The 26224-nt window shown below is 39.1% G+C and overlaps 1 protein-coding gene across 1 annotated transcript in view; it reads left to right on the plus strand.

Moving 5' to 3' along the window:
- The first annotated feature begins 4190 nt into the window (after nt 1-4190).
- LOC135200584 (isoleucine--tRNA ligase, cytoplasmic-like) overlaps nt 4191-26224 on the plus strand; it is a 39737-nt gene continuing 17703 nt past the window's right edge. Inside the window, exons 1-3 of the mRNA XM_064229209.1 lie at nt 4191-4336; nt 6984-7126; nt 16575-16731. Of these exons, the coding sequence (XP_064085279.1) occupies nt 6990-7126; nt 16575-16731 (294 nt within the window). The 5' untranslated portion in view covers nt 4191-4336; nt 6984-6989. The remainder of the gene's footprint in view (nt 4337-6983; nt 7127-16574; nt 16732-26224) is intronic.

A 26224-nucleotide genomic window follows, 5' to 3' on the forward strand; every position in this document is an offset into this window, starting at 1 on the left:
TTAATACTCAATTTGATTTCATCTATATTAAAAATGTAATGGCAACAGCTCTCAATAAAGTAAAAAGTAAAAAGTTAAAATTCAACAGTACGTTCAAAGGCAAACAAATTACATGTACAGGACTTCACTAAAATCTTAGAAACACCTACCTATACAAAAGAATGAGCAAGACTAACGAAAATAAGTAAAAACAGAGTGAGGCAAACCAGCGTATTTTCGTTAGTCTTTCTCTTTCTTTTGTATAGGTAGGTGTTTCTAAGATTTTAGTGAAGTCCTGTACATGTAATTTGTTTGCCTTTGAAGGTACTGTTGAATTTTAACTTTTAACTTTTTACTTTATTGAGAGCTGTTGCCATTACATTTTTTATATAAATGAAATCAAATTGAGTATTAATGTTCGCAAATTTTATATATTTTTAGCCTTGAAAATGTGACTTGGAATTCGTCACGAAACGTCGGCATTGAAATAAATTGTTAAAAGATGAGGATGCCTTCCCCTACTACTTCCTTCGTGATTTATCTTCTTTGAGCTCCAGCTCCGGCCCTTATGTGTACACACGCGCGCGCGCACACACACACACACACACACACATTATATATATATATATATATATATATATATATATATAGTATATATATATATTCGTAAAAGTTTATTCGTTGCCAATCCATTTTTTGACCCACTTTTGCATCTTTTCTTTAGTCAAAGAGCCGTAATAATTGCAATGCATGCTTTTCTCTTGTTTCACATGTCACTTGAAAGCCAAGGGCACAACCATCGACGCTGGTACACTGAATTACTGACGGCTCAATCAGTATTCAATAATGGACGTGTGTTCGGTGTACTGACAGTAGTTCACACCAATAGAATATTGTCAGTATTTTTACTGACAGTAATAATGATCGTCTGTGACCCCCTTTAAAATAAACTTGGCTTTTGGGTCAATCCGCTTCTAGGGTTTACATCAACTCTGCTTGCGTAGGAAGTGAAGTTTCTATGAATATCCTTCTTTTCCTATTCTGTGTGAACCTTTCTTTTAGTTTAACTATTTCTACATGTTTGTGCTCTTCACTGCTTATTTTTAACGAAACGTCATGAACAATGCAACTCTATACTTGAGCTGTGTTAACTACCGTAGAATTCGCCATCCCAGTACTTAGGAAGGGAAGAGTCAGTAGTTATATTACCTTAAATAAAAGTTACACTTAAAAGGTAAGACTAGAAACATTAAAAAGAAAGTAACATATTGCGCTGTCGCACGTAAATTGTTGGAAGTTGATAACAAAATACAGGCAAAGCTGGTGAATGACTATATTTCATGCTTGCTTATTTTGTGATCGTTTTATAGATGTTATATTACAGAATACGGGCAAATGAGGTGAATTAATATTTCATACTTTGTTATTTTGTACTCGTTATTAATCTCCTAAAAATACAGACGTGTTAAGAGCAGCGAAGGATAATTAACCCTTGAAACGCCGACTGGACGTATTTTTACGTCGACATTTTTTGTCTCTCGGGTGCCGACTGGACGTATTTTAACGGTCGACATACAAAAGTTTTTTTTAAAAAATTCGCGGAAAAATACTTTTAGGCCTACTAGCCGAAAACTCTTGAATCACGCGCCTTGGGGATGCTGGGAGTTCACGGATCAAGGCTGTTGTTTTGTTTACAATCGTTACGCAGCGCGCAGGCGCGAATTTCTTTCTTGCCGCACTAAAAAGTATCTGTACACATCTCTGAAATTATTTCGTCACTTTGACATAATTTTTGTACCATTTTAAATTAGCCGTTACATAGAGTATTATATATGAAAATGTGCGCATTTTTATGTAGAATACAACAAAAAAATACTCATGATTGTAGCTTTTATCAGTTTTAAGATATTTTCATATAAATAACGATAAGTGCCAAAATTTCAACCTTCGGTCAACTTTTGACTCTACCGAAAATGGTCGAAAAAAGCATTGTAAGCTAAAAATCTTATATTTTAGTAATATTCAATCATTTATCTTAATTTTGCAACTAATTGGAAGTCTCTAGCACAATATTTTCGATTTATGTGAATTTATGAAAAAACTTTTTCCTTACGTCCGCGCGGTAACTCTTCCGAAAATAATCATACATGCGATTGTGGTAATGTTTGCACCATTTTAAATTAGCCGTTACATAAAGTTTTATATATGAAAATGTGCGCAATTTCATGCACAATACAACTAAAAACAACCCATGGTTGCAGCTTTTATCAATTTGGAAATATTTTCATATAAAAAATGATAAGTGACAAATTTTCAACCTTCGGTCAATTTTGACTCTACCGAAATGGTCGAAAAACGCAATTGTAAGCTAAACGCCTATATTCTAGTAATATTCAAGCATTTACCTTCATTTTGCAACAAATTGGAAGTCTCTAGCACAATATTTCGATTTATGGTGAATTTATGAAACAAAAAAATAACATTTCTTTACGTCCGCGCGGTTAACTCTTCTCTTCCGAAAAAATCATACGTGCGATTGTGGTAATGTTTTGCACCATTTTTTTTAAATTAGCCGTTACATAACGTTTTATATAGAAAATGTGCGCAATTTCATGTATAATACAACAATAAATAGTTGAAGGTTATAGCTATTCTCATTTTCGAAATATTTGCATATAAATCACGATAAATAGAAAAAAAAACCACGTTCGGTCAAATTTGACTCTACCGAAAATGGTCGAAAAACGCAATTGTAAGATAAAACTCTTATAGTCTAGTAATCAATTCAGTCATTTATCTTCATCGTGAAACATATTCGAAGTCTCTAGCACAATATTTAAATTTATGGTGAATTTTTAAAAAAAACTTTCCTTCCCTCCGCGCGCGGATTCTCCACCACAAATCTCCGAAATGCGTAAGTCCCATTCTCGGAATATTTGCCTCCGTTCATTATTAGGCATTTCATAGAGTTTTATATATGAAAATGTGCGCAATTTCATGTAGAATAAAACGAAAATATTTGAAAGTTGTAGCTTTTCTTATTTCCGAAATAATTGCATATAAAAAATATATATATAAAAAATTCGACATTCGGTCAACTTTAGCTCGTCAGATATGGTCGAAAACTGCATTTGTAAGCTAATATTCTTACAGTATAGTAATATTCAATCATTTGTCTTCATTCTGAAAAACATATTGGAAGTCTCTAGGACAATATTTAGATTTATGGTGAATTTTTGAAAATAATATGTGTTTACGTAAGCGCGTTACGAATTCATGCATATTTTGTGATAATATTTTCTCTGTGTTTGCTTTTATCGTTTTACAATGTGTTATATATCAAAATGATCGCAATTTAGTGCACATTACAACGAAAAAAAAAGTAACTTGTTACCTTCAACCGTTTTGCGCACAGCGCGATTTGAATACAATTATATATGAAATTTCGTTTTTGCGCTATCATATATCGCATTATTTTATTTATATATGATAATGATAATTTTTTTCATTTCTGATGGTTGCATACTAAACTTCAAGCAATGATAAAAACAAAAAAAGGAGCCAAAAATGAACTCTTAATCTTGAAAACTAAGCGCGCTGTGATTTTTGAAAAAAAGAAAAAAAAAAAAAAAAAAAAAAAAAAAAAAAAAAAAAAAAAAACTATTTTTTAAGCTTTTTTTTACCGGGGGGGGGGGGGGGGGCGGACGCTCACTCTCAAACCCCTCCGGCATACGGGAGTCATTTTTTTATTTACCGCTCCGGCGTTTAAGGGTTAATCACACTGGTTAACTCATCTTCAAATATGTAGTTTAACATTTGGATATAAATCTCGCATGTGACGAGTTTGCCTAAAACAAAAGAAAAAAACATAAATAACTTTCCCCATATCTTTTTTAGATTGTTTTAGCTGTACTCCCTGTTTACCTCAGTAGAATAATCCAGTGATAGCCTATAAAGTCAAATGCATGACATGATGACATTTTCTGACGTAATACTACCTCGTTTACCTGTCATAACAATGGAGTGGTGCCAACTTGCCAGTCGGTGTTATTATACTTATATATCATGAATCTTTCAGCAAAGCTTGACCTTATAGATATTGAATTCTGTGTTAAATAGGATTAAAATTTGGCTGATATAAAATGTATAATAACTGATTATATTAAAAATAATGCCAAATAAATTAGTGGAAGATACGAACTTGGTACCAAAAATGAGAAACATCATCAAGATACATTCTACCAGGCTCGATGATATTTGTCATAGTGAATGGTGGAGTTCTTACCGCTACGGTCGTAACCCTGTGTCTAGTTAGGCACATGTAGTTTCCTCCATCCGGTAACGTTTTTAATTAAAAGTAAGTAGAGGTTTTGCCATGTTATCAATGTTCTGGTCATAAAACTTGAACTGCGTTGATTTCCAGAGAGAAGGGATGTAAGTAAAACGGATTAAGGGTAATTAACCGGGCCAGTTGTTCGGTCACGAATGGGCTTAAGCTGTGACCTGGTCTGTCAACTCGTAGGTATCCTATCGAGGAGCCAGTCGACAATCCCATATGATCCAAATGTGGGATATTTAAAATAGGTTAGTGTTAGTGGCCTACGCTTAATAGGATGATCATGGTGTATACCTACACCCTTAATTCCTGGTCACTACTATTAGCTAGCTAGGTAGCCCAGTGTTGGCTCCCTAGTAGGGGGAGGGGAGACCGTAGGGGGTACCTTACCTAGGTAGGGAAACGGGTAGGTACTGGTAATTTAACCTTGCCACCTTTTCCCCCTTTGTGAAAAGTTCGGCAGAATAAAAGTTACCCATTTCTCAGCGTTCAGTGTTACTACTTTTGGCTGAGCCCACACCAGGCAGGGCAGGGGACGTCACCCTTAATCAGGTTGTGATGGCAAATTCTGGTTAGGTCAGTGTTTCTTGGGATGTTCTAGGGACAACAAAGACCCCCCTTCCCCGATGCCAGGTCAGGGTATGGCGTGGCACCCTAAGCCAGGTTAGTAATGTCAGGTTTGTAGTTATCCTACAGTTTATGGGTCCAAATTAACTGCATTACATAAAGTCAAGATCAGCTGGCAGATTTATCAAATATAGCTAGGTAGGACGATGGAAATGCTCCATATGGGGTGTTACCTTGGAAATTGATTTTTCTTACAGCATTTTGCTTGCTTATTAAAATTTACCATAATTTTTAGGGTACCGTATGATGAGTATTCCGGTGCCATAGGAGGAAAAATGACACCAAACCATCAGATATTGGGTATGTTACAGAGTGCTGCATGAACTTTGGGTTATGCCAGCCTTCCATTTAACTTTCCCCAAACTGTTGCTTGTCACTATGAACATGGCTTCGTCCGTCCAGAGAGGAGTATGCTTCCACATTTCCTCCTCCCAGTCAATCTGTCATGCAAAAAAAAAAAAAAAAAAAAAAACAAAAAAAAAAAAAAAAAAAAAAAAAAAAAAAAAAATTTCCTCTTGCTCCTTTGCTTAAGGGTGGGGAGTGGGGAACGTCTGGTAGCCTGCTCGCAAAATCTGAGGGTGGCACTACCACGATCATATTGTACGTTCACTGACGTTCTCCAGCACTTAATTCATGTTTGAGGATATGGGCTGTAATCCCTGGATTCCTATCCACCTCTCTCTTTATGAGCCTCTATAGCTTAATTTATTTTCCATTGATGATGGCCATGAGGAGTGTGGGTGGGTATTTTTATGGAACCCCCATCTTTTAACTTGCAATGTGTTACAACTCTAATACTATTCTGCTTGCATTATGATTTATTTTTATCAATTTAATAATTTATTAGTGTACTTTTTCTTTTTTAATAAGTGGGATCTCTTCTTTATGTATTTCCCTTTACCTCCTCATACTTCTTCATAATGAACTCCATATTCTTTGGATGCTTGAATTTCAAGTAAATGGTCCTTTTGGGCTTGTTCCATATGAATAGTTTTCAATTTTTTTATAATAATGATAATTTAGCAGTCTGGACTAGTGTATGTTCATTTTTAATAACATTTTGAAACTATCTTCTGGCAAGTTTTTTTTAGAGGCACTGAAGGATCCTTCCACAAGCTTTACTGGTACTATGAATCATTATTGCAACTTGGACTCTCAAAAAACCTGCTTTCTCACTGTGGTTCCTCAGAATGTAGGATATAAGGATGGATTCACTATCTTTAAAAGTACTCATTTACAAGGAAATCAATGTCAAACGTTCAAAGCATACTTTATAATATAGGAAAATTAAATTTTCTGGTCCAAAATACAATACATAATGGTTTATGGAAATATAAAATAACATTTCTGTATCATATAAAAAACCAGTACTATTAAATTCAGACAATAATTCATTTTCATTGCATATACAGTGGACCCTCTGTATTCGTGGGGATGTGTTCCAGACAGCCCCCCCCCCCCCCCACCCCCCCCCCCCCCCCCCCCCCCCCCCCCCCCCCCCCCCCCCCCGCCGCCCCGTTCAATAGCTAGAATCCGCATATTCTTAGAATCCCTATAATAATGCTTAAAACTGCTGTATTTTTTAGTTCTAACACAAGGAAGCCCCACTAAAATTGCTTATACCTGGTTTTCCTAATACTTTAATCACAAAAAGTGCATTTAATCGTGAAATTTATATGAAAATATAGTAATTTCTGGATATTTCTCATAGAATAATACCACAAATGCACGAATTTCCCGTGAATAATGAGATACGGTCCATAGAGAAATCCGTGAATCTGAGAGTCTGAGAATGCCAAGAATGCAATTACGGGGGTCCACTGTATAAGTATTATTTTTACCAGTTCTACACTATTTGTTTCATATTTAGCCATTTTTATTATGCTATTTACCAGAAGTTTGTTCCACCTGAAGTGAAAGAGATTTATTTAGAAGCATACAAAATTTTCTACTAGGCTAATGAAAGGTAAGGATGGTAAAAAAAATTTTCTGTATCATAAGTTCATCTTTCCTGGTGTCACTAATCACAGAATATTTTCAGTTCAGAATGAGTTGTGGACGCTTGGAACCAGTGCCAGAAGTTGACAAGATATCTTTCCCTGCAGAGGAAGAGAAAGTTTATGAATTTTGGAAGAAAGTTGATGCTTTTCATACCTGTCTGAAACAGAGTAAAGATAGACCAAAGTAAGTCAAGTGAGCTGCTTCAGTTTTTATGATGATCAGTGTTGTATTTCGTCTTGTATGGTTTTCAGTGTTTGTGGGATTATAAGTTTTATTCTGTTCTGAATTTTGAATGATTCTGTACAGTTGTCATGATCTTAAGGGGTTCGGTGGAGTCTCCTGGGCTAGCTGATAGGTGGAAGGTCTATGAAAATATTTCAGGTGTTATTCCTTTGTGACTAAATATTAAATAGAAATAAATGGAGACAACTCTCTTCTGAAATTTCTGATAGTGAAGTCATTTGCCGTCTTAAAGTATTTTTACACTTGTTATAAGACAAGGCATATATCTGGGTTTTGTAGGATATATAATTTATTTCTTGAAAACTAATTGCAAATATAGTATGACTGATGATTATGTAGTTTTGGAAGGCAGAAGTGCTTCTTTTTTCAGTACTGTATCAATTTTGTTTGTTCATACATTGAATGAACCTAGGCTCTTAACATTAGGATAAATCTAGTGACAGCTGGGACCAGTAAAAAAAATTTTTTCCAATAGAATTTTACAGACATTTTACAAATTATTACATCAGTTGCGTCAATGATTCAGACAATAGGCATATGGAAGTAGTATTCAGCAAGCAGTATCTGTCAACTATATGCCTGGTTGAGCAGGCACATGATGCATTACGGTGACAGACTAAGTTCCTGTTATTTGGTTACAGGTTGCACTAGAGCAATATCCTTTTCCTGCACATGGCTGGCTTAGTCTAAAACAAAGAACAGATTCACTTGCTAATGTATATTATGGCAAGGGAGCTAAATAACATTGTTTAAAGGAAATTCGAATCATTATCATTCCTTTGTATGTTTCTTCTTGAAGAATTGTGGTATTAATTTTTTCTTGTAACTCAGCCCAACCATTTTGTTTTAGGGCAGAAGAGGGTTTTATTTTAGCACTCAAAATTGTAGGCCTATACATATGTTGTTTTGCATAACAGCATTGAAAATAAACCTTTTTATATTTTATCATAATAAAAATATAAAAAAAATTTAAAATTGAAGTTATCCTTGGCCCAGTGATCCTTGCCTGGTCTGTGGAAGGCAGAGATGCCTATAAAATGTAGTATGAATTTGTTTATAAGTATTTGCGTGGTATTCGATGTTTATAACCAATAGTATTTAATAAGCAAGATGTCGAACTAGTTAAAGTTCAATAAATGCTTTAGAATATAATTAAAGGACGACAACATCTAAAAGATATGTCAATATATTCTTTTGAACAAAATTAAAGAAAAACAACAGTGAATTATATTTATCTCATATAATTACCAGTAAGAGTATGGTTTCTTGCCAGTTTTAAGTTTATGAATGCTATTCACATCCTGATATTTAGTGTAACTCCCAAGAGCACCATAACTCCTTTGACACATGTTGTCACCATTTACGATCATTCTAGTCTTATGTGACTCGTATTAGACCATTCATTTATAAGAATAAATAAACAAAATTTTCAATTGCCTTCTCTGGTATATCTGAATTCTCCTTCTTATTTGTTAAGTTTTGTATTTCAATTTGACGTTTTTGATGGAATTAAAAAGAAAATTGGCATATGCAAGATTTAGAAGTTATTTTTCATCCAAGTGCTCTACTGAACATTCGACATTGCAAGCATGCCAACTGAAACTCGTATGGCAGTGTATTTCCCCACCCTTCAGTGAAGCAAACTGTATTTAGTGTAAGAAAAGAAACTATAAATTATGTAATGTTTTTGCTAATTAAGTCTTATTTGCTAACTTAATTTTTGTTCTTTTAACTGGAAAATCTTTACAGGTGATAATCTGGTAACATTAGATAAGCCAAACTCCGCTCACATGATATTTGCATAAAATAACAGCTTTTTATACAGATGATACTCTGTTAACATCGTTGGTAGGACTGTTCATATCTAAACATATCAGGCATTCCATTGAGGAGTCAGAAATGTGTATTTCTGGTGATAAAAGTTCACTCTAGACGGGCTTTGGAAGTCACGTAAAGCCGTTGGTCCTGTTGCTGAATAACCACTGGTTCCATGCAGCATAAAAACACCATACAAAGAAAGAAAAAGAAAGAAAAGAATATCTATAAAGTATTTCATAATGATTCAGACAAAAAAAAACTTGAAAACCTGCTTAAAACAATGTTTTTTGATGCAGTTTTATTTTTTCTTGTGATAATTGATTCAATTTTTCATGTTATAAAAAACAGTATCAAGCTAATTGTATGTAAAATTTAAAGAAAAACTATCTGAACGATATATTTTGTAAAGTGATACAATATAATAGCTTAATTGTACATGTCATCTGTTGTTTTCAGCATCAGAATTTAGGAAATTGTGGTATTTGTAAGGAAGATTTTCATTGCCTTTCTTTGTCAGTTCATTACCAACATAATCTCTGGGAGGAGAACATTTTTCCTTTAGTTTACGTGTCTACGTATATTGTATCTCCTAGACAAGCTAATGAAAGTACTTTTAGTAAGCTTCCTTTACTTATAGTAAGCACAAATTTCATAAGTGCCAATGAATTGAGGATACTATACAAGGTTCATATTCTGTAGGGGTTTCATATGATTTTTGTACAAGAAACTTACCCAGCAGTTATATACTTAGCTTATGACTCGGTCGTCCCGACAGAATTTCAAAACTCGCGGCACACGCGACAGGTAGGTCAGGTGATCCACCATTCCCGCCGCTGGGTGGCGGGGTCTGGAACTATTCCCGTTTTCTAAGCCATAATTTCTCTGTCGGTTGAACGGACAACACCTATTGTTCGTTCCTCCATCTTGGATTTCTACTCGTTTGCCGAGAATTTGGATTGGTTTTTTGGTGACGTATTCTGTTTTTTCTCTGGCTTGGCATACGCTTATTGTGGACTGTTTTTCGACTTTGGTTTTGACTACTCTTTCACGATGTCTGACGCTAAGGCTTCACCTATGTTTAGAGTTTGCAGTAGGGAAGGTTGCAAGGTTAGGCTGCCTAAATCGGCAGTAGATCCTCATAGTATTTGCGCTAAATGCAGAGAGAATGAATGTTCTTTTACTAACACCTGTGTTGAATGCGAGAACCTTACGGAGCTTGAATGGAAGGAGTTATCGTCATATGTTAGGAAGCTTGAGAGAGATAGAGTAAGAAAGGCTTCAGCTAGGTCATCTAGTAGATCTTGCTCTTTAGAACAAGAAGTTAACTCTCCTACTAACGATTTTCCCTTAGCCTCAGCTGCTTCTCCCTGTTCTGAATCCAAAGATTCTTCTTCAGAGAGGGAAAATGTAAAAGCTTCAATCAAGAAACTTCAAGCTCAGCTACGAGCTCTAAACGAAGGTAAGAGTGGTGATAGTGACTTGTGCAGTGTCCCCAGTGCAGTGGAGGGGGCGTCTGACCGGTTCCTCATTGCTCCTAGGCCTAGACCGCTTCCAAACTCCCAGGACCAGGGGAGGAGGAATGTCGAAGCCGCAGGGAGGATGCAGAACATCCCCAACGGTCAGGCGTCCCCTTCGGCAGATCCTGTTGTAAAGTCCCAGGCTGCCTTGGATTGCCGCAGAAAAGGCGTCCTAAGGGAGTGTTTTTCGGCCTCAGGCTCTTCCTCTCCTAAACGAGGATGGAGTTCAGCCTCTCTTTCGCGCCCTTTGAAGAGAGCCTGGAAAGCGTCTAAAGGAGACGCGGCTGATTCCAGCCCAGAGCGTTTTCCCGAGGATTGGCCTTCGGGTCCTAAGAAGACGAAACAAGAGGAGCCTTCTCTTCAGGATCCTACGAAGAAGTTTTTGATTAATCTGCAAGAGCAGTTAGCTTCTTTAGTAGGCTCCTTTGCTAAGGACTCGACAAGGAGGAAAGATGTTTCGCTCCCTGTTAAGAGTTCCGCTAAGCGCCCCTCTTCGTATAGGAGAGAACCCTCACAATCTCCAGGGCGTTTATCGCCTTCGTCGAGAGACTCGTCCGATAGGAGTTGTTCTCCTGAGAGAAGAGTTCTTTCGCCCTATAGGCTGTCTTCTCCGAAGCGCCCTTTGAGACGCCGCGAATCGAGCAGAAGTCTCGATCGGTTTAGGTTCAAGGAACCGGAAAACCGATTTAAGTATCAGGATCCTTTGGGTCTGCAGGACCAGGAGCCAGACAGGCGCAAAGAGGAAGCAAGACGCAAGAAAGAAGGGCGTCAAGAGCCTCTCAGACCACAGGATTCAGGACGTCAGGATTCTGCTAGAAGGCAGGAATCAGGACGCCAGGAGTCAGGGCGCCAGGAGTCAGGGCGCCAGGAGTCAGGGCGCCAGGAGTCAGGGCGCCAGGAGGCAGGACGCCAGGAGTACGTTAGGCGTCAAGAGTTAGGGCGCCAAGAGCCTGTTAAGCGTCATGAATCAGGACGCGGGGATCTTTTCAAGCGCCCTGAATCAGGGCGCCAGGAGCCTAGCAAGCGCCGCGAACGCAAGAAACCTAGACAACAAGAGTCTAGTAGGCGCAAGAGTGTTTCGGACAGGCAGGAGCCTCACTCTTCGTATAGAAGTGCTATGTTCAGCGCTCCCCTTCTCGGGAAAGGAGTTCTTCTCCCGAGAAGAGCCAGATCACTCCCAAACGGTCTCCTTCGGTGGATCAGTTGGACCAGTTATCGGAAGACGACGAGCCAGTAGATGTAGCAGTTCTGACTACAAGAGACTTTCACTTTTGCTGCTAAAGGAGTTCGGAGACTCCCTTCATCCTGCTGACCCTCCTTCACCAGGATCTTTGATGTCTAGCACAAAAGCTCTCAAGTCGTCTTCCTTCGTCAAGATGCGCCCCGCTCTTTGTATGAAAAAGGCATTAAAGACCTTTTCAGAGTGGTTGACTTCCAGAAGGGAAGCGGGCAAGACAGTTTTTTCTGCCCTCCTTCCAAGTTAACAGGCAAACCAGGAAGGTGGTACGAGACCAAAGAACCTATGGGGTTAGGACCCCCTCCCTTCTTCCGCAGATGCGGATTTTGCTTCCCTTAGTGGACTCTTCCAGGAGGAAGTCATTGCTGTCTGCTAAGGCAACATGGGGCATGTGTGAGCTAGACCACCTTCTAAAGGGCTTCTTTAAAACCCTAGAAGTCTTCAATTTTATGGACTGGGCTTTGGGAGCGTTAGCTCAGAGAGCTCAGTACACTGACTTTGTTTCCATGGAGGAACTTTCAAGCGTCCTGGCTTGCTTGGACAGAGCGGTCATGGACGGTTTCCGTAGAAGTTGCCTCTCTTTTGGAACGGGAGTCTTAAAGAAGAGATCGGTCTTTAGCTCTTTTCTAGCAAGAGCCGTATCACCTTTGCAAGAACATCTCTTCTTTTGCACCGTTATCCCCGCATCTATTTCCACAGGAGACTGTTAGAGAGGTTTCTAAATCTCTTACGGAGAAGGCAACTCAGGATCTCCTCACGTACTCCAGCCAAGAAGTTTAGGCCGGCAGTGCCTATAGAGAAAAAAGAGAGACCCTCTTTTGTACAGCCCTTTCGAGGTGCCTCCTCTTCTAGAAGCCCCTCTTAGAGGTCGCAGACCAGATAGAAGGAGTAGACCATCTAGAAGGTCCTTCGGGAAGTCTAGATGAGCAGGGAGTCCTCCAGACGAAAGTAGGCGCCAGACTACTCCACTTTGCAAAAGTCTGGGCGCAGAAGGGAGCGGACTCTTGGTCCCCCTCTATCCTGAAAAAAGGATACTTGATCCCCTTCAGGGAAAATCCTCCCTTGACGACAAACTCCAAGGGAGTTGACTGCAAGATACTCGGATCCGGTCCGAAAGCTTGCTATTTGCAAGCAGTGGAACAGATGATTTCCAAGGAAGCGGTAGAAACTGGTTCAAGATCTCCAGTCTCCAGGATTTTACAATCGGTTATTCCTGGTACCGAAAGCATCGGGGGGATGGAGACCGGTTTCTAGACGTCAGTGCCCTGAATTTTCTTTGTCTTGAAGAAGAAATTTTCAATGGAGACGTCTTCCTCTGTTCTATCTGCTCTTCGTCCAGGGGACTGGATGGTGTCCCTGGACCTTCAGGATGCGTATTTCCATGTGCCAATTCAATCCGGCAGCAGGAAAATATCTGAGATTCATGTTCCAAGGGAAAGTGTTCCAGTTCCGAGCGATGTGCTTCGGACTTTCGACTGCCCCTCAAGTCTTCACGGACATCATGAAGAATGTAGCTTATTGGCTACATCTGGAAGGGATCAGGATCTCGTTATATCTGGACGATTGGCTAATAAGAGCCCAATCGGAGAAAAAATGTCTGGAGGACCTATTAGTTACTCTAAATTTGACAAAGTCCCTAGGACTTTTAGTCAATCGCGAGAAATCCATGCTGACTCCCCAGCAGAGTATTGTCTATCTGGGGATTCAGATGGATTCTCGGGATTTTCTAGCGTATCCTTCGCAGGAAAGGAGAGAACACTGCTTAGAAACGGTGGCAGTCTTCTTAAGGAAAGAACATTGTTCCGCGAGGGAATGGATGAGCTTACTGGGGACCCTCTCCTCGATGGAACAGTTCGTTTCCTTAGGAAGACTACACCTACGACCCCTTCAATTTTATCTGAAGGAGAAGTGGGATTGGAAATCCAACAATCTAGGAGATACATTTCCAATCTCGAAAGGGATCAAGGAGAATATCCGTTGGTGGTTAGATCCACGAAACTAAGCAAGGGAATCTCCCTTCGCTTACAGAACCCTCGCCTAGCGTTATTTTGCAGACGCCTCAGATTCAGGGTGGGGAGCGACCCTAGGTTTGGAAGAAGTGTCAGGCACTTGGGAAGGAGAACAAGTGTCCTGGCACATAAACAAGAAAACTAACAGCCATTCATCTAGCGTTAGTTCATTTCGAGGAACAGGTCTCAGGTCTGGGGATTCAGATTCACTCGGACAACACAACAGCCCTCGCTTATATAAAGAAACAAGGGGGGAGGGGACGCATTCCTTTTCCCTGTACGAATCAGCAAAGGATCTGCTGATTTGGGCTCAGGAAAGGAAGATCTCTCTTCTCAACAAGGTTTGTGCAGGGAGAGAAAAATGTCCGGGCAGATCTGTTGAGCAGAAAAGAACAAGTCCTACCCACGGAATGGACTCTCAATCCTCAGATTTGCCAACAACTATGGCATCTGTGGGGAAGGCCCAATATAGACCTGTTCGCGACCAACAAGAATCACAGATTAGAGACCTATTGCTCCCCGATCTCGGATCCACAAGCAGTAGCAGTAGACAGCTTTCTGCTAGATTGGACGGGCTTGGACGCATACGCCTTCCCTCCTTTCAAGATAGTAGGGGAAGTATTGAGGAAGTTCGCTTGCTCGGAAGGAACAAGAATGACCCTCATCGCTCCCTTCTGGCCAGCTCTCGATTGGTTCACAGAGGTGCTGGAGTGGTTAGTAGATTTTCCAAGATCGCTTCCACTAAGGAACGATCTTCTCAAACAACCCCACTTCGACAGGTTTTCACAAAAAACCTCCCCGCTCTAAGTCTGACCGCCTTCAGACTGTCGAAGGACTTGTCAGAGCAAGGGGCTTTTCACGAGAAGTGGCGAAGGCTATTGCAAGAGCCAGAAGAGTCTCCACCTCTAAAGTATATCAGTCGAAGTGGGAGTTGTTTAGAAGATGGTGTAAGGGAAAGAAAATATCCTCTTCCAGTACCTCTGTAACTGAAATCGCAGATTTTCTCCTATATTTGAGAAAAGACTGTAACCTGGCAGTTTCAACAGTGAAGGGTTACAGAAGTATGCTGGCCTCAGTTTTTCGACATAGAGGAATAGATCTGACGAATAATAAAGATCTACATGACCTTATAAGGCCTTTCGAAACCACGAAAGACCATGTAATCAAGAAGCCTAGCTGGAACTTGGATGTGGTCCTCAAGTTCCTAATGTCGGAAAAATTTGTACCGTCTCACGCAGCTTCGTTTAGAGACTTACGAGAAAGTCATTATTCCTCTTTGCGTTAGCAACAGCCAAGAGAATTAGCGAGTTGCAAGCTTTGGAAGGTAAAGTGGGTTTTAAGAAGGATTCAGCGATTTGCTCCTTTAAACCATTTTTTCTAGCAAAAAATGAAAATCCCTCAAAGCCTTGGCCAAGAAGCTTTGAGATAAGAGGACTATCTTCATTAACAGGGAGAGAACTAGAAAGGACTTTGTGTCCAGTCAGGGCACTCAAGTTCTACCTGGAGAAGAAGAAGTTGCTGAGAGGTACAGAAGAAAGTCATTGGTGCTCTGTAAGAGATCCGAAAAGATCGATTTCTAAGAACGCCCTTACATACTTCATAAAAGATGTAATAAGGGAAGCTCACCTTAAGTGCGATGAAGAGCATCTCAAGGTTCTCGGAGTGAGAGTTCTCATGGAAGTGGGAGAGCCCCATAGCTTACGTCTATGGCATTTCACAAAACATGGTCTCTTCAGGCTCTTATAGAGTCGACGTTTTGGAGATGTAACTCTGTGTTCGCCTCGAATTACCTAAGAGACGTTAAAATTTCGAACGAAAAGTGCTTTGCTCTGGGAGCATATGTTTCGGCGAATTCAGTGCTGGGAGAAGGGGCTGAGGCTAATCCTTCCTAATTTAGTTTAGTGTTTAAATTACTTTTTATTGGTGGTTGTTTTTTATTGGTTAATTGTCGCAGAGGGAATAGGGAACCCTCTTGCAATTCATAGATTATAACAATACTAACATGGTCAGGTGATCGGGATTGGCTTCAGTGCTCTTTGTGATTTTTTAATAACCTTAACTCTGTCATGTAAGAGGGCGAGTCTCCATTGATATGACAAAAGGTCAAGGCTCTACCATGTAAGTGGGTCAGCCCCCATTGGTACGATCCAGTATAGGCTCTGTCGCGTAAGCGGGCTAGCCCCCATTGACACGATCCAAAGAGTTATTCAACCATAGGTTCATTCCTCGTTGAAACTTGAGGCAGGCAGACTCATCGACAGTAGTCATGAAGTCTTCAGCCCAATCAGGTAGGAACTATGGATTATTTTATCCAAGAACATAGGTTGTTTTTTCCCTGTTTTTAATGTATTTAGTTTAAGTATTATTTTGTTTTTAGCTGTCTCTTGCCCGCCACCAAGGGTGCCAATCAGCTAAGTATATATCTGCTGGGTAAGTTTTTTGTACAAAAATTATATTGTTAAGATACAATAAAGTTTTGTACATACTTACCTGGCAGATATATACGATTAATGGCCCACCCATCCTCCCCTCAGGAGACAGGTGGAAGAGAAATTATGGCTTAGAAAACGGGAATAGTTCCAGACCCCGCCACCCAGCGGCGGGAATGGTGGATCACCTGACCTACCTGTCGCGTGTGCCGCGAGTTTTGAAATTCTGTCGGGACGACCGAGTCATAAGCTAAGTATATATCTGCCAGGTAAGTATGTACAAAACTTTATTGTATCTTAACAATATCATTTTAGCACATCTTTTAAAAGTAAAAGTCATCTGTGCTGATGAGTAAGATTTCTTTTTTTCTTTCTCAGGTTTACATTCTATGATGGTCCTCCCTTTGCCACAGGCCTTCCCCATTATGGGCACATATTAGCAGGAACAATTAAGGATGTTGTGACCCGATGGGCTCATCAGACAGGACATCATGTAGAACGTCGGTTCGGTTGGGACACTCATGGCCTTCCAGTGGTAAGTAGGAATTTTTCAGGGCATTGATATGGAAGTTACATGTCTTGGTTGGGTGGGCTATGCCCAGGCCTCTTTGTCTTTTCAATACTTTACCACTTAGGGGCTGCTTTTGTACTGGGACCTGTGCTGGCATAAGGATGCGCAAGCCCCATTGTACAGTTCATAGTGCTGTCATAAAATCTAAACCAATCGGGGACATCACTGAAATTATGGATTCATCAAAAGGCTGTTAGTGGTTACTTTTCAGTCTATTCCTGCATTATACTGTAGTTTAATTTCTTTACCATGCTTCAGTTTCTTTTTCCCCTGTAAAAAATACATCAGTTTTGTGGGAGTATAAAAATGTGATTCTGTTATCATTTAACCAGTGTATACAATAATAATATATTTCCAGCTTGTTGTAGACAGGAAAATCCACCTGATTTTATTGCAAGAAATTAGGGATAAGTCACTTATGTTCATGAAGTGATGGTTTGGACAAAATTTGTTCCTCAAATAAATCTGCCTTGCTTTAAAATTCCATAAATTATTGATGACTTGAGTATAGTTGTTTAGGTGGGAAGACTATCAGAAGTTTTCTTGCCATAGAGGACTAACAAGGGTCATAAAGCAGATTGGTACATTTTTCTAAGTGCTTGGGTTGAATTGAGTACGGCTGGTGCAACAACCAAGTAAACTAGGAGGAATAGGAATTATAACTTGATTTTTAACCACAAGAGAAAATGTTGAGGTGTGAGATATTGCTATTTCTGGTGATAGAATTGCACTCTTGATTTGGTTCGGAAGTCACATAAAGCCGTTGGTCCCATTGCAGAATAACCACTGGTTCCATGCAATGTAAAAACACCATGCAAACAAACAAACAAAACATCCTACTTCAAATATACGTACCTTAAGATTCTATCCTATTACTGTATTAATCTTTGAGATGTATTTGCGGGGGATGGGTACCAGACCCCCTCGAATAGCTAGAACCCGTGAATAGTTAAAACCCCTATAAAAAAAAAAGCTTAAAGCTGCCTATTTTGTTAGTTTTAAACTAAAGAAGAACCTACTAGAAATGTTTTCACCTGGTTTTATTTTAATAGTGTTATCACAAAAAGTGCATTTTATGATGAAATTGATAAAAAAATAGGAATTTGTGGATATTTCTTTTAGAAAAATACTGCGTGTAAGCAAATTTTCTGTGGATAATGGCTGTATATGTCCCAGAGAGAAATCTGCGAATATGGGAGTTTCACTATATATTATTATGATATAATTTAAAAGTCATCTTAAAACATTTTAATATTAAAAATATATATGTACAGCCAATAACAAAGAGAGAGAGAGTGAATCGGCAAGATCATATTTCTGACCATCAAGAGTGAAATTTTCTGAGAAAGAGAGAATAAATAATGAAGAGAGAGAGAAAAAAAAAAAAATAACTCCTTATGACTCCTTTCCTCTGTCAATACGTATATCAAACTGTCATGTACTCCCCACCCTCCTTTCTCGAAGACTGGGAATCTCTTATTTCTTTTATTAATCTTATTAATTATTTGAAAATTATTTATTAGGTAAATCATTTATCATATTACAAAAAAAAATACATAAGAGAGAGAGAGAAATTTTATTATTGTTTAATCTCACTAAACTTGATATTATATGAAAATTAGTACTGTAAATTATTTTATCATAAATGTAGTAGTACCCTTGAAGATACTTTCATACGCTTCTAACACTTCCAGACAAAGCAGTGGGAGAGGGTTTCCACTACAACATACACATCTTGTTGGATGAGAGACAATTATACTTATATAAAAGAGTGAAATGGAAAGATAATTGTATTTCTTCAAAATAAAATCACATGAATTTTGTAATTATATTAATATTATTATTGTATTATTTTTTAAAAATAATAATAAACATCATATAGATACATGTAACATAAAAATTCTCTCATCTCGGTAAGAGAGAGAGAGAGAATTTACATGAACATTAGTCAGCAACATGCAACTCGCTCCCCCTCCTGTCACATTACTTGACATATTTGACAACTCTGGATCTAAAAAGAAAGATGCCAGGTAGAATGAATTTTCCTTTATTCTTACATAATTTTTTTATAAACTAAAATTTTACTAATTCACTATAGTATTTTCTTTAATGAATTTATATTATTGCTGTTTGTATTAATGTTAATATTTGAAAATTAGTAAATATTTATTATACAAAAAAGATACATCTCTTATGTGATATCATTTAATCTTAAACTTACTTATACAATACAGTATTAATCAACATTAATATTTGAAAATTAGTAAATAATTTTTGTCATAAAAATGTGTTTTGTCATGAAAATGAAAAAAATACACTATAATTAGTTAATATTTATTGTCGGAAAAACCTGCAAACAGGCAAATTTCCCGGGAATAATGGTTAGATATTTTTCAAAAAAATATCCACAAATCTTGATCGCTAATAGGCGGGGCTGACTGTACAGTTTGGTCGCTAATAGGTGGGGTTGACTGTACAGTTTGGTTCCATATTTTATCAGAGATAAGTGAGTGGACATTATAATTTCATGACTTTTGAATACATGCCTGTGTTTCAGGGAAGCTGCCATAAGCTTTTATAATATGCTTGCCAAAACCAGTATGATAAAAGTGTTTTATAGTCACTTCCAGTATGAGCACAATGGTGGATGAAAATAACAGCCACCTCCTCATATTACTTGAAAAATCTTGGCCTCTTCAAGGTTACTCCTTGTGGCTCTTACAAGGCTCAAACGAAGGTCTTCCTTGTTCCCAAGCTAAACATTCCAGTGGGGGAGTAGTACTGTTGTTGCACTGTAGTTATTACTGAAGGTTCTTTGCAGTGTCCCTTTGGCCCCTAGCTACAACTCATTTAATTCCTTTTACTGTCTCTCCATTCATACTTGCTTTTTTCCATCTTGTGCATTAATATTAAAAATAAAGGGTGCAAATTCATTGGTTATTGAATAGAACAAGTGACAAAGAAATATGGATTGAGAGTACAGAAAATATCATTGTAAAAGGAAGGAATAAGAATTGTTATTTGTTTATAAAGTAATAACTGCCCACCCAAAGAAATAGTTTATATTAAATAACTAAGTACAGTGGTACCTTGACCTACGAGTTTAATTTGTTCCATGGCCGAGCTCGTAGCTTAATTTGCTCGCACATCAAATCAGTTTTCCCCATTGAAAATACTTCAAATGCCTTTAATCCGTTCCAACCCTCAAAATGCCACCCCAACTTTTTGTTTCATGTTGATAAATAAGGAAAATAACATTTCTAAATAACAAATGTTGTATAAAAACATAATAGATTATGTAAAGATATAATAAGGTTTCATACAGTGTACAGGTAGTGTTCAAGTTACGATAATTTGTCTTATGATAATCCGATTTTACGAGAGACCAAATTACAATAGCCTGACATTATCCCATCTTCTAGTTAAATAAGTTCAAAAACAGCAAAAGAAAATGATGAAGTATTGTTTTAATGTTATACTTAATGTGTAAATGTGTACATCCATGAACAATCGAACCAGAAAAAAAAAAATTTTTACTTAGTACAGTGGTACCTCGACATACGAAATTAATCCGTACCGTGGCAGCCTTCATAACCTGAGCTTTTCGTATCTTGAACTGCATTTTACATGTAAATTGCCTAATTCATTCCAAGCCCTACAAAAACAACCCAGTAAATTTTATTATAAAGCTAAATTGACCGATAAACAATGAAATGCAACAATTTGGACTATTCAATACCTAACTTAATATGTGCTACTAATATGTACCTGTAAATAAAGTGTATTAGTGTACATGGTATACAAGAAATACTGTACGTACATACGTATGTACGTAGTAAAATGTGGAACCTTACCTTTCGGGTGAGGCTATCTCCAAAAGTGGCGACAGAGGAGGAGGACAAGTGGCAGAAAATTTGTTACGTAGTATGTACACTTAACTTTACGAAACACATTAAAAATGTCAGGAAACATAGACTAAACTTTACGAAACACATTTAAAAAAATCGTAACACTTAACTTTACAAAAAACTTAAAATTAAATATTTTTTTATTTTTACATTTTTTTTTCTTATTTTTTTCCAAATTCCAATTTTTTCACCACTTTCAACTTTGTTTTTTCATAGTATCAATTGGATCTTCTTTTTTGCTTATTCCTACTAAAGGCCTCTTTAAAAAATAACTACCCAAGGAAGATTGCTTCTGCCTACTTTTCACAATGTTCCTGAAACGACTCGGGCAAACGTCGTCAAACTGCGCAAGCATACAACCTGTGGAAGCCTTTTCGAGATGTTTCTTTTCTACAGATGATTGCACCTTATGAAAAGCAGCTAGAGCATCCTTAATTTCTGCTGTTGTCATAGGGTCGTCATCCTCCTCCTCGCCGCTGCTAGAGAACTTTTCTTGAACGACATTATGCTGCATGGCCTCCAACTCCTTCAGGTCATCCGTCGTAAGCTCCTCTTGGTGCTCCTGGAGAAGGTCATTGATGTCGTCCTCGTCGACGACCAGCCCCATGGACTTGCTGAGTGCAATGATCTCATCAAGATCTAGTTGCGAAACAGTTTCAGGATCGTCAACTGTTCCTGAATCTGCACCAGCTTCGCCCACGTCGAATCCCTCGAAGTCTCGGGCCGATACAGCATCAGGTCAGAGTTTCCTCCCCGAAGAATTCAAGGTTCGCCTCGAAACCTCCTGCCAAGCTTGGTCGATGAGTCGGATGCATATCACAACATCGAAATGCTCCTTCCAAAATTCACGCAAGGTGAGGTTTGTGGTGTCGGTGATGTCAAAACATCTCTTGAAAAGATGTAATGTATACAGCGTCTTGAAGTTTGATATCACTTGCTGGTCCATGGGCTGGAGGAGAGGGGTGGTGTTAGGCAGAAGATAAAGAACCTTGATAAAAGAATACTCTGCTAGGATATCTTCCTCAAGGCCAGGAGGGTGAGCAGGGGTATTGTCCAACAGCAGACATTTCAGAGGGAATTTCTTCACTGTCGGGCCAAAACACAGTTTGTTCATGAAACTTACCTGTCAAATATATATATAGCTGTATTCAGCGAAGTCCGACAGAATTTCAAAACTTACGACACACACAGTGGGATAGTAGGTGGTTAGTACCCATTCCTGCCGCTGGGAGGCGGGTATCAGGAACCATTCCCATTTTCTATTCAGATTTTCTCTGTCTCCGGTTCTGTCAACACCCGTTTTCAGTACCTCGGAAGAGGACGCTTTTGAGCGCCCCAGTCGCTCTAAGGTTGTTCCTGTGAGAAGGAAGAAGGCGTCCCCTCGCCCCTCGTCTTCTCACAGGATCAGCCCTTCTGATCGCGAATCTTCTCCTTCCAAGAAGATTCTTCTGGATATGCAGCAGCAGTTGGCCTCGTTTTTAGCCAAGTGGGAGGCAGAACCCCGTCGCCGCAGGAAGGATTCGAGGCTGCCTATCAAGAGATCCAGGCAGTCTCCTTCTCCTTCTCCTCGTTCGTCGCCCTCCTCTGCTTCGTCACCTTCTAGATCCCGTTTACCTTCCCAGCGCTTATCTAGAAGTGTCGACGAGCGTAATGCAAGGCGCTCTCTAGACCGCATGGCTCGTCTTGGCGACGATCGCCATACGTCTTACTATGACGCTCCTCACGCTCTGCTTGACGCTCGGCGCGCGGCTCGCCAGGACGCCTCTCAGGCTGCTCGCGTTGACGCTTCTGTTGTTTCTGCGTCCCGTGAGGAAGCTCGCCAGGACGCTTTTCTTGATGCTCATCGCTCTACTCTTCAGGACGCTTTTCAAGACGCTTGCAAGGACGCTATTCAGGACGCTCGGCGCGCTACACATCAAGACGCTCTTCAGGACGCTCGGCAGGACGCACCTTCAACGGATCTTCGTAAAACTTCGGAGTTTGTTGTTAAGCATACCCGACCTTCTTCTTTGGACCCTCCTTCGGATAGGAGACCTCTGTTACGAGCGGGGCCTCAAGGTTTGATTGCTTCGCGGTCTGTTAACCCTTAAACGCCGACTGGACGTATTTTACGTCTACATTTTTTGTCTCTCGGGTGCCGACTGGACATATTTTACGTCGACATACAAAAGTTTTTTTTTAAATTCGCGGAAAAATACTTTTAGGCCTACCAGCCGAAAACTCTTGAATCACGCGCCTTGGGGGATGCTGGGAGTTCACGGATCAAGATGTTGTTTTGTTTACAATAGTTACGCAGGCGCGCAAGCGCGAATTTCTTTATTGCCACACTAAAAAGTATCTGTGACACATCTCGGAAATTATTTTGTCACTTTGACATAATTTTTGTACCATTTTAAATTAGCCGTTACATGGAGTATTATATATGAAAATGTGTGCATTTTTATGTAGAATACAACAAAAAAAATACTCATGATTGTAGCTTTTATCAGTTTTGAGATATTTTCATATAAATAACGATAAGTGCCAAAATTTCAACCTTCGGTCAAATTTGACTCTACCGAAATGGTCGAAAAACGCAATTGTAAGCTAAAACTCTTATATTTTAGTAATATTCAATCATTTACCTAAATTTTGCAACTAATTGGAAGTCTCTAGCACAATATTTCTATGTATGGTGAATTTATGAAAAAACTTTCCTTACGTCCGCGCGGTAACTCTTCCGAAAAAAATCATACATGCAATTATGGTAATGTTTGCACCATTTTAAAATTAGCCGTTACATAAAGTTTTATATATGGAAATGTGCGCAATTTCATGCACAATACTAACTAAAAACAAAAAAACCCATGGTTGTAGCTTTTATCAATTTTGAAATATTTTCATATAAAAAATGATGTGACAAATTTTCAACCTTCAGTCAACTTTGACTACTGAAATGGTCGAAAAACGTAATTGTAAGCTAAAACGCTTATATTCTAGTAATATTCAATCATTTACCTTCATTTTGCAACAAATTGGAAGTCTCTAGCACAATATTTCGATTTATGGTGAATTTATGATAAAAATAACATTTTTTTTACGTCCGCGCGGTAACTCTTCCGAAAAAATCATACGTGCGATTGTGGTAATGTTTGCACCATTTTAAATTAGCCGTTACATAAAGTTTTATATATGAAAATGTGCGCAATTTCATGTATAATACAACAAAAAATAATTGAAGGTTATAGCTTTTCTCATTTTTGAAATATTTGCATATAAATCACGATAAATAGAAAAAAAACCACGTTCGGTCAACTTTGACTCTACCGAAATTGTCGAAAAACGCAATTGTAAGCTAAAACTCTTACAGTCTAGTAATATTCAGTCAGTTATCTTCATCTTGAAACAAATTTGAAGTCTCTAGCAAAATATTTAGATTTATGGTGAATTTAAAAAAAAAAACTTTCCTTCCCTCCGTGCGCGGATTCTCCGCCACAAATCTCCGAAATGCGTACGTCCCATTCTCGGCATATTTGCTCCGTTTCATATTAGGCATTTCATAGAGTTTTATATATGAAAATGTGCGCAATTTCATGTAGAATAAACAAAAAATATTTGAAGGTTGTAGCTTTTCTAATTTCCGAAATAATTGCATATAAAAAAAATATATAAAAAAATTCGACATTCGGTCAATTTTAACTCTTCAGATATGGTCAAAAACTGCAATTGTAAGCTAATACTCTTACAGTATAGTAATATTCAATCATTTGTCTTCATTTTGAAAGAAATTGGAAGTCTCTTAAGACAATATTTAGATTTATGGTGAATTTTTGAAAAAAATATTTGTTTGAGTCCGCGCGTTACGAATTCATGCATTATATTGTGATATTTTCTCTGTGTTGCTTTTATCGTTTTACAATGTGTTATATACCAAAATGATTGCGATTTAGTGTACATTACAAAAAAAAAAAAAAGTAACTTGTTACCTTTAACCGTTTTGCGCACAGCCCGATTTGAATACAATTATATATGAAATTTCGTTTTTGCGTTATCATATATCACATTATTTATATATGATAATGATAATTTTTTCATTTCTGATGGTTGCATACTAAACTTCAGCCAATGACAAAAAAAGGAGCCAAAAATGAACTCTTAATCTTGAAAACTAAGCGCTCTGTGATTTTTTGAAAAAAATATTTTTTCCGCTTCCGCGCTCACTCCGAAACACCTCCGGCACACGGGAGACAATTTTTATTTTACCGCTTCGGCGTTTAAGGGTTAAGGACTCTTCTGTTGCTCCCGTGGATGGGGGAGAGTCTTCGGGTGAGTCGCAGCTTGTGGATGAAGAGGAGAATGCTTCGTCATCAACTTCATCAGATTACAAAGTTTTGGCCCGCCTTTTGAAAGACTTGTTTGCCGACAAGTTTCAGGCCTCGGCCCCCCGCTCTCCTCCTTCACAGTTGGCTTCGTCAAAGACGAGAAAAGCGCCAGGTTTCATCAAAATGGCCACTTCTCTTTCTTTCTACGAAGAGAGCATTCAAGAGGATATATGACAGGATGGACTCCAGGAAGGCCCAAGGCAAGACTTCCTTTGCCCTACCTCCAGCGAGGTTAAGCGGAAGGGCGGGCATTTGGTACGAGACGGGAGAGGAAGCGGGTTTGAGAGTTCCTTCCTCTTCCCAGGGCGATTTTGCCAGCCTGGTAGACGCTGCTAGGAGGTCTCTCCTGTCCTCTGCTAAGGTTTCCTGGACCCTTTCAGAGTTAGACCATCATCTGAAAGGGCTGTTCAGGACGATGGAGGTTTTTAACTTCCTAGATTGGTGTTTGGGAGCCCTGGACCTGCAGTCTCGGAGTCCGGACTCTCTTTCGCTTGAGGAGCTATCCAGTGTCTTAGCCTGCATGGATAAGGCAGTCAGGGATGGTTCCGACGAACTGGCCTCTCACTTTTCTACAGGGCTTCTTAAGAAGAGAGCCTTGTACTGCAATTTCACGGCTAAGTCAGTATCTCCTTCTCAGAGGGCCGAGTTATTGTTCGCCCCTCTATCAAGTCATCTCTTCCCGCAGTCGATGGTGAAGGACTTAGCAGTCAGCCTTCAGGAAAAGGGCGACCCAGGACCTCCTTGCTCAGTCTTCCAGACGCCTTGCAGCCCATCCTACTACTCCTCTTGCTCAAGCTTCCAAGAAGCAGAAGCCCTTTCGTGGCGGTGCTTCCTCGAGAGCGTCTCCTCGGGGAAGAGGTCTCGCTAGAGGCAGAACCCCTTCGAAACCCAGGGGGAAGAAGTGACGCGTCGGGCCTTCAGACGCCTGTTGGAGCAAGACTCTTATCCTTTGCAGAAGCATGGAAAGTAAGAGGGACGGACAGCTGGTCCCTCGAAATCATCGAGAGAGGATACAAGATCCCTTTCCTCAGAACACCACCGTTGAGCATGAAGCCCATAGATCTGTCGCCCTCCTACCAACCTTCGAAGCAACAGATTCTGTTCGATCTGCTCGAACAAATGCTCGAGAAGAGAGCCGTAGAACAGGTTCTAGCACTAGAATCCCCAGGCTTTTACAACAGGCTGTTC

Source organism: Macrobrachium nipponense, chromosome 27 (assembly GCF_015104395.2).
Source record: "Macrobrachium nipponense isolate FS-2020 chromosome 27, ASM1510439v2, whole genome shotgun sequence".
NCBI classification, from domain to species: Eukaryota; Metazoa; Arthropoda; class Malacostraca; order Decapoda; family Palaemonidae; genus Macrobrachium; species Macrobrachium nipponense.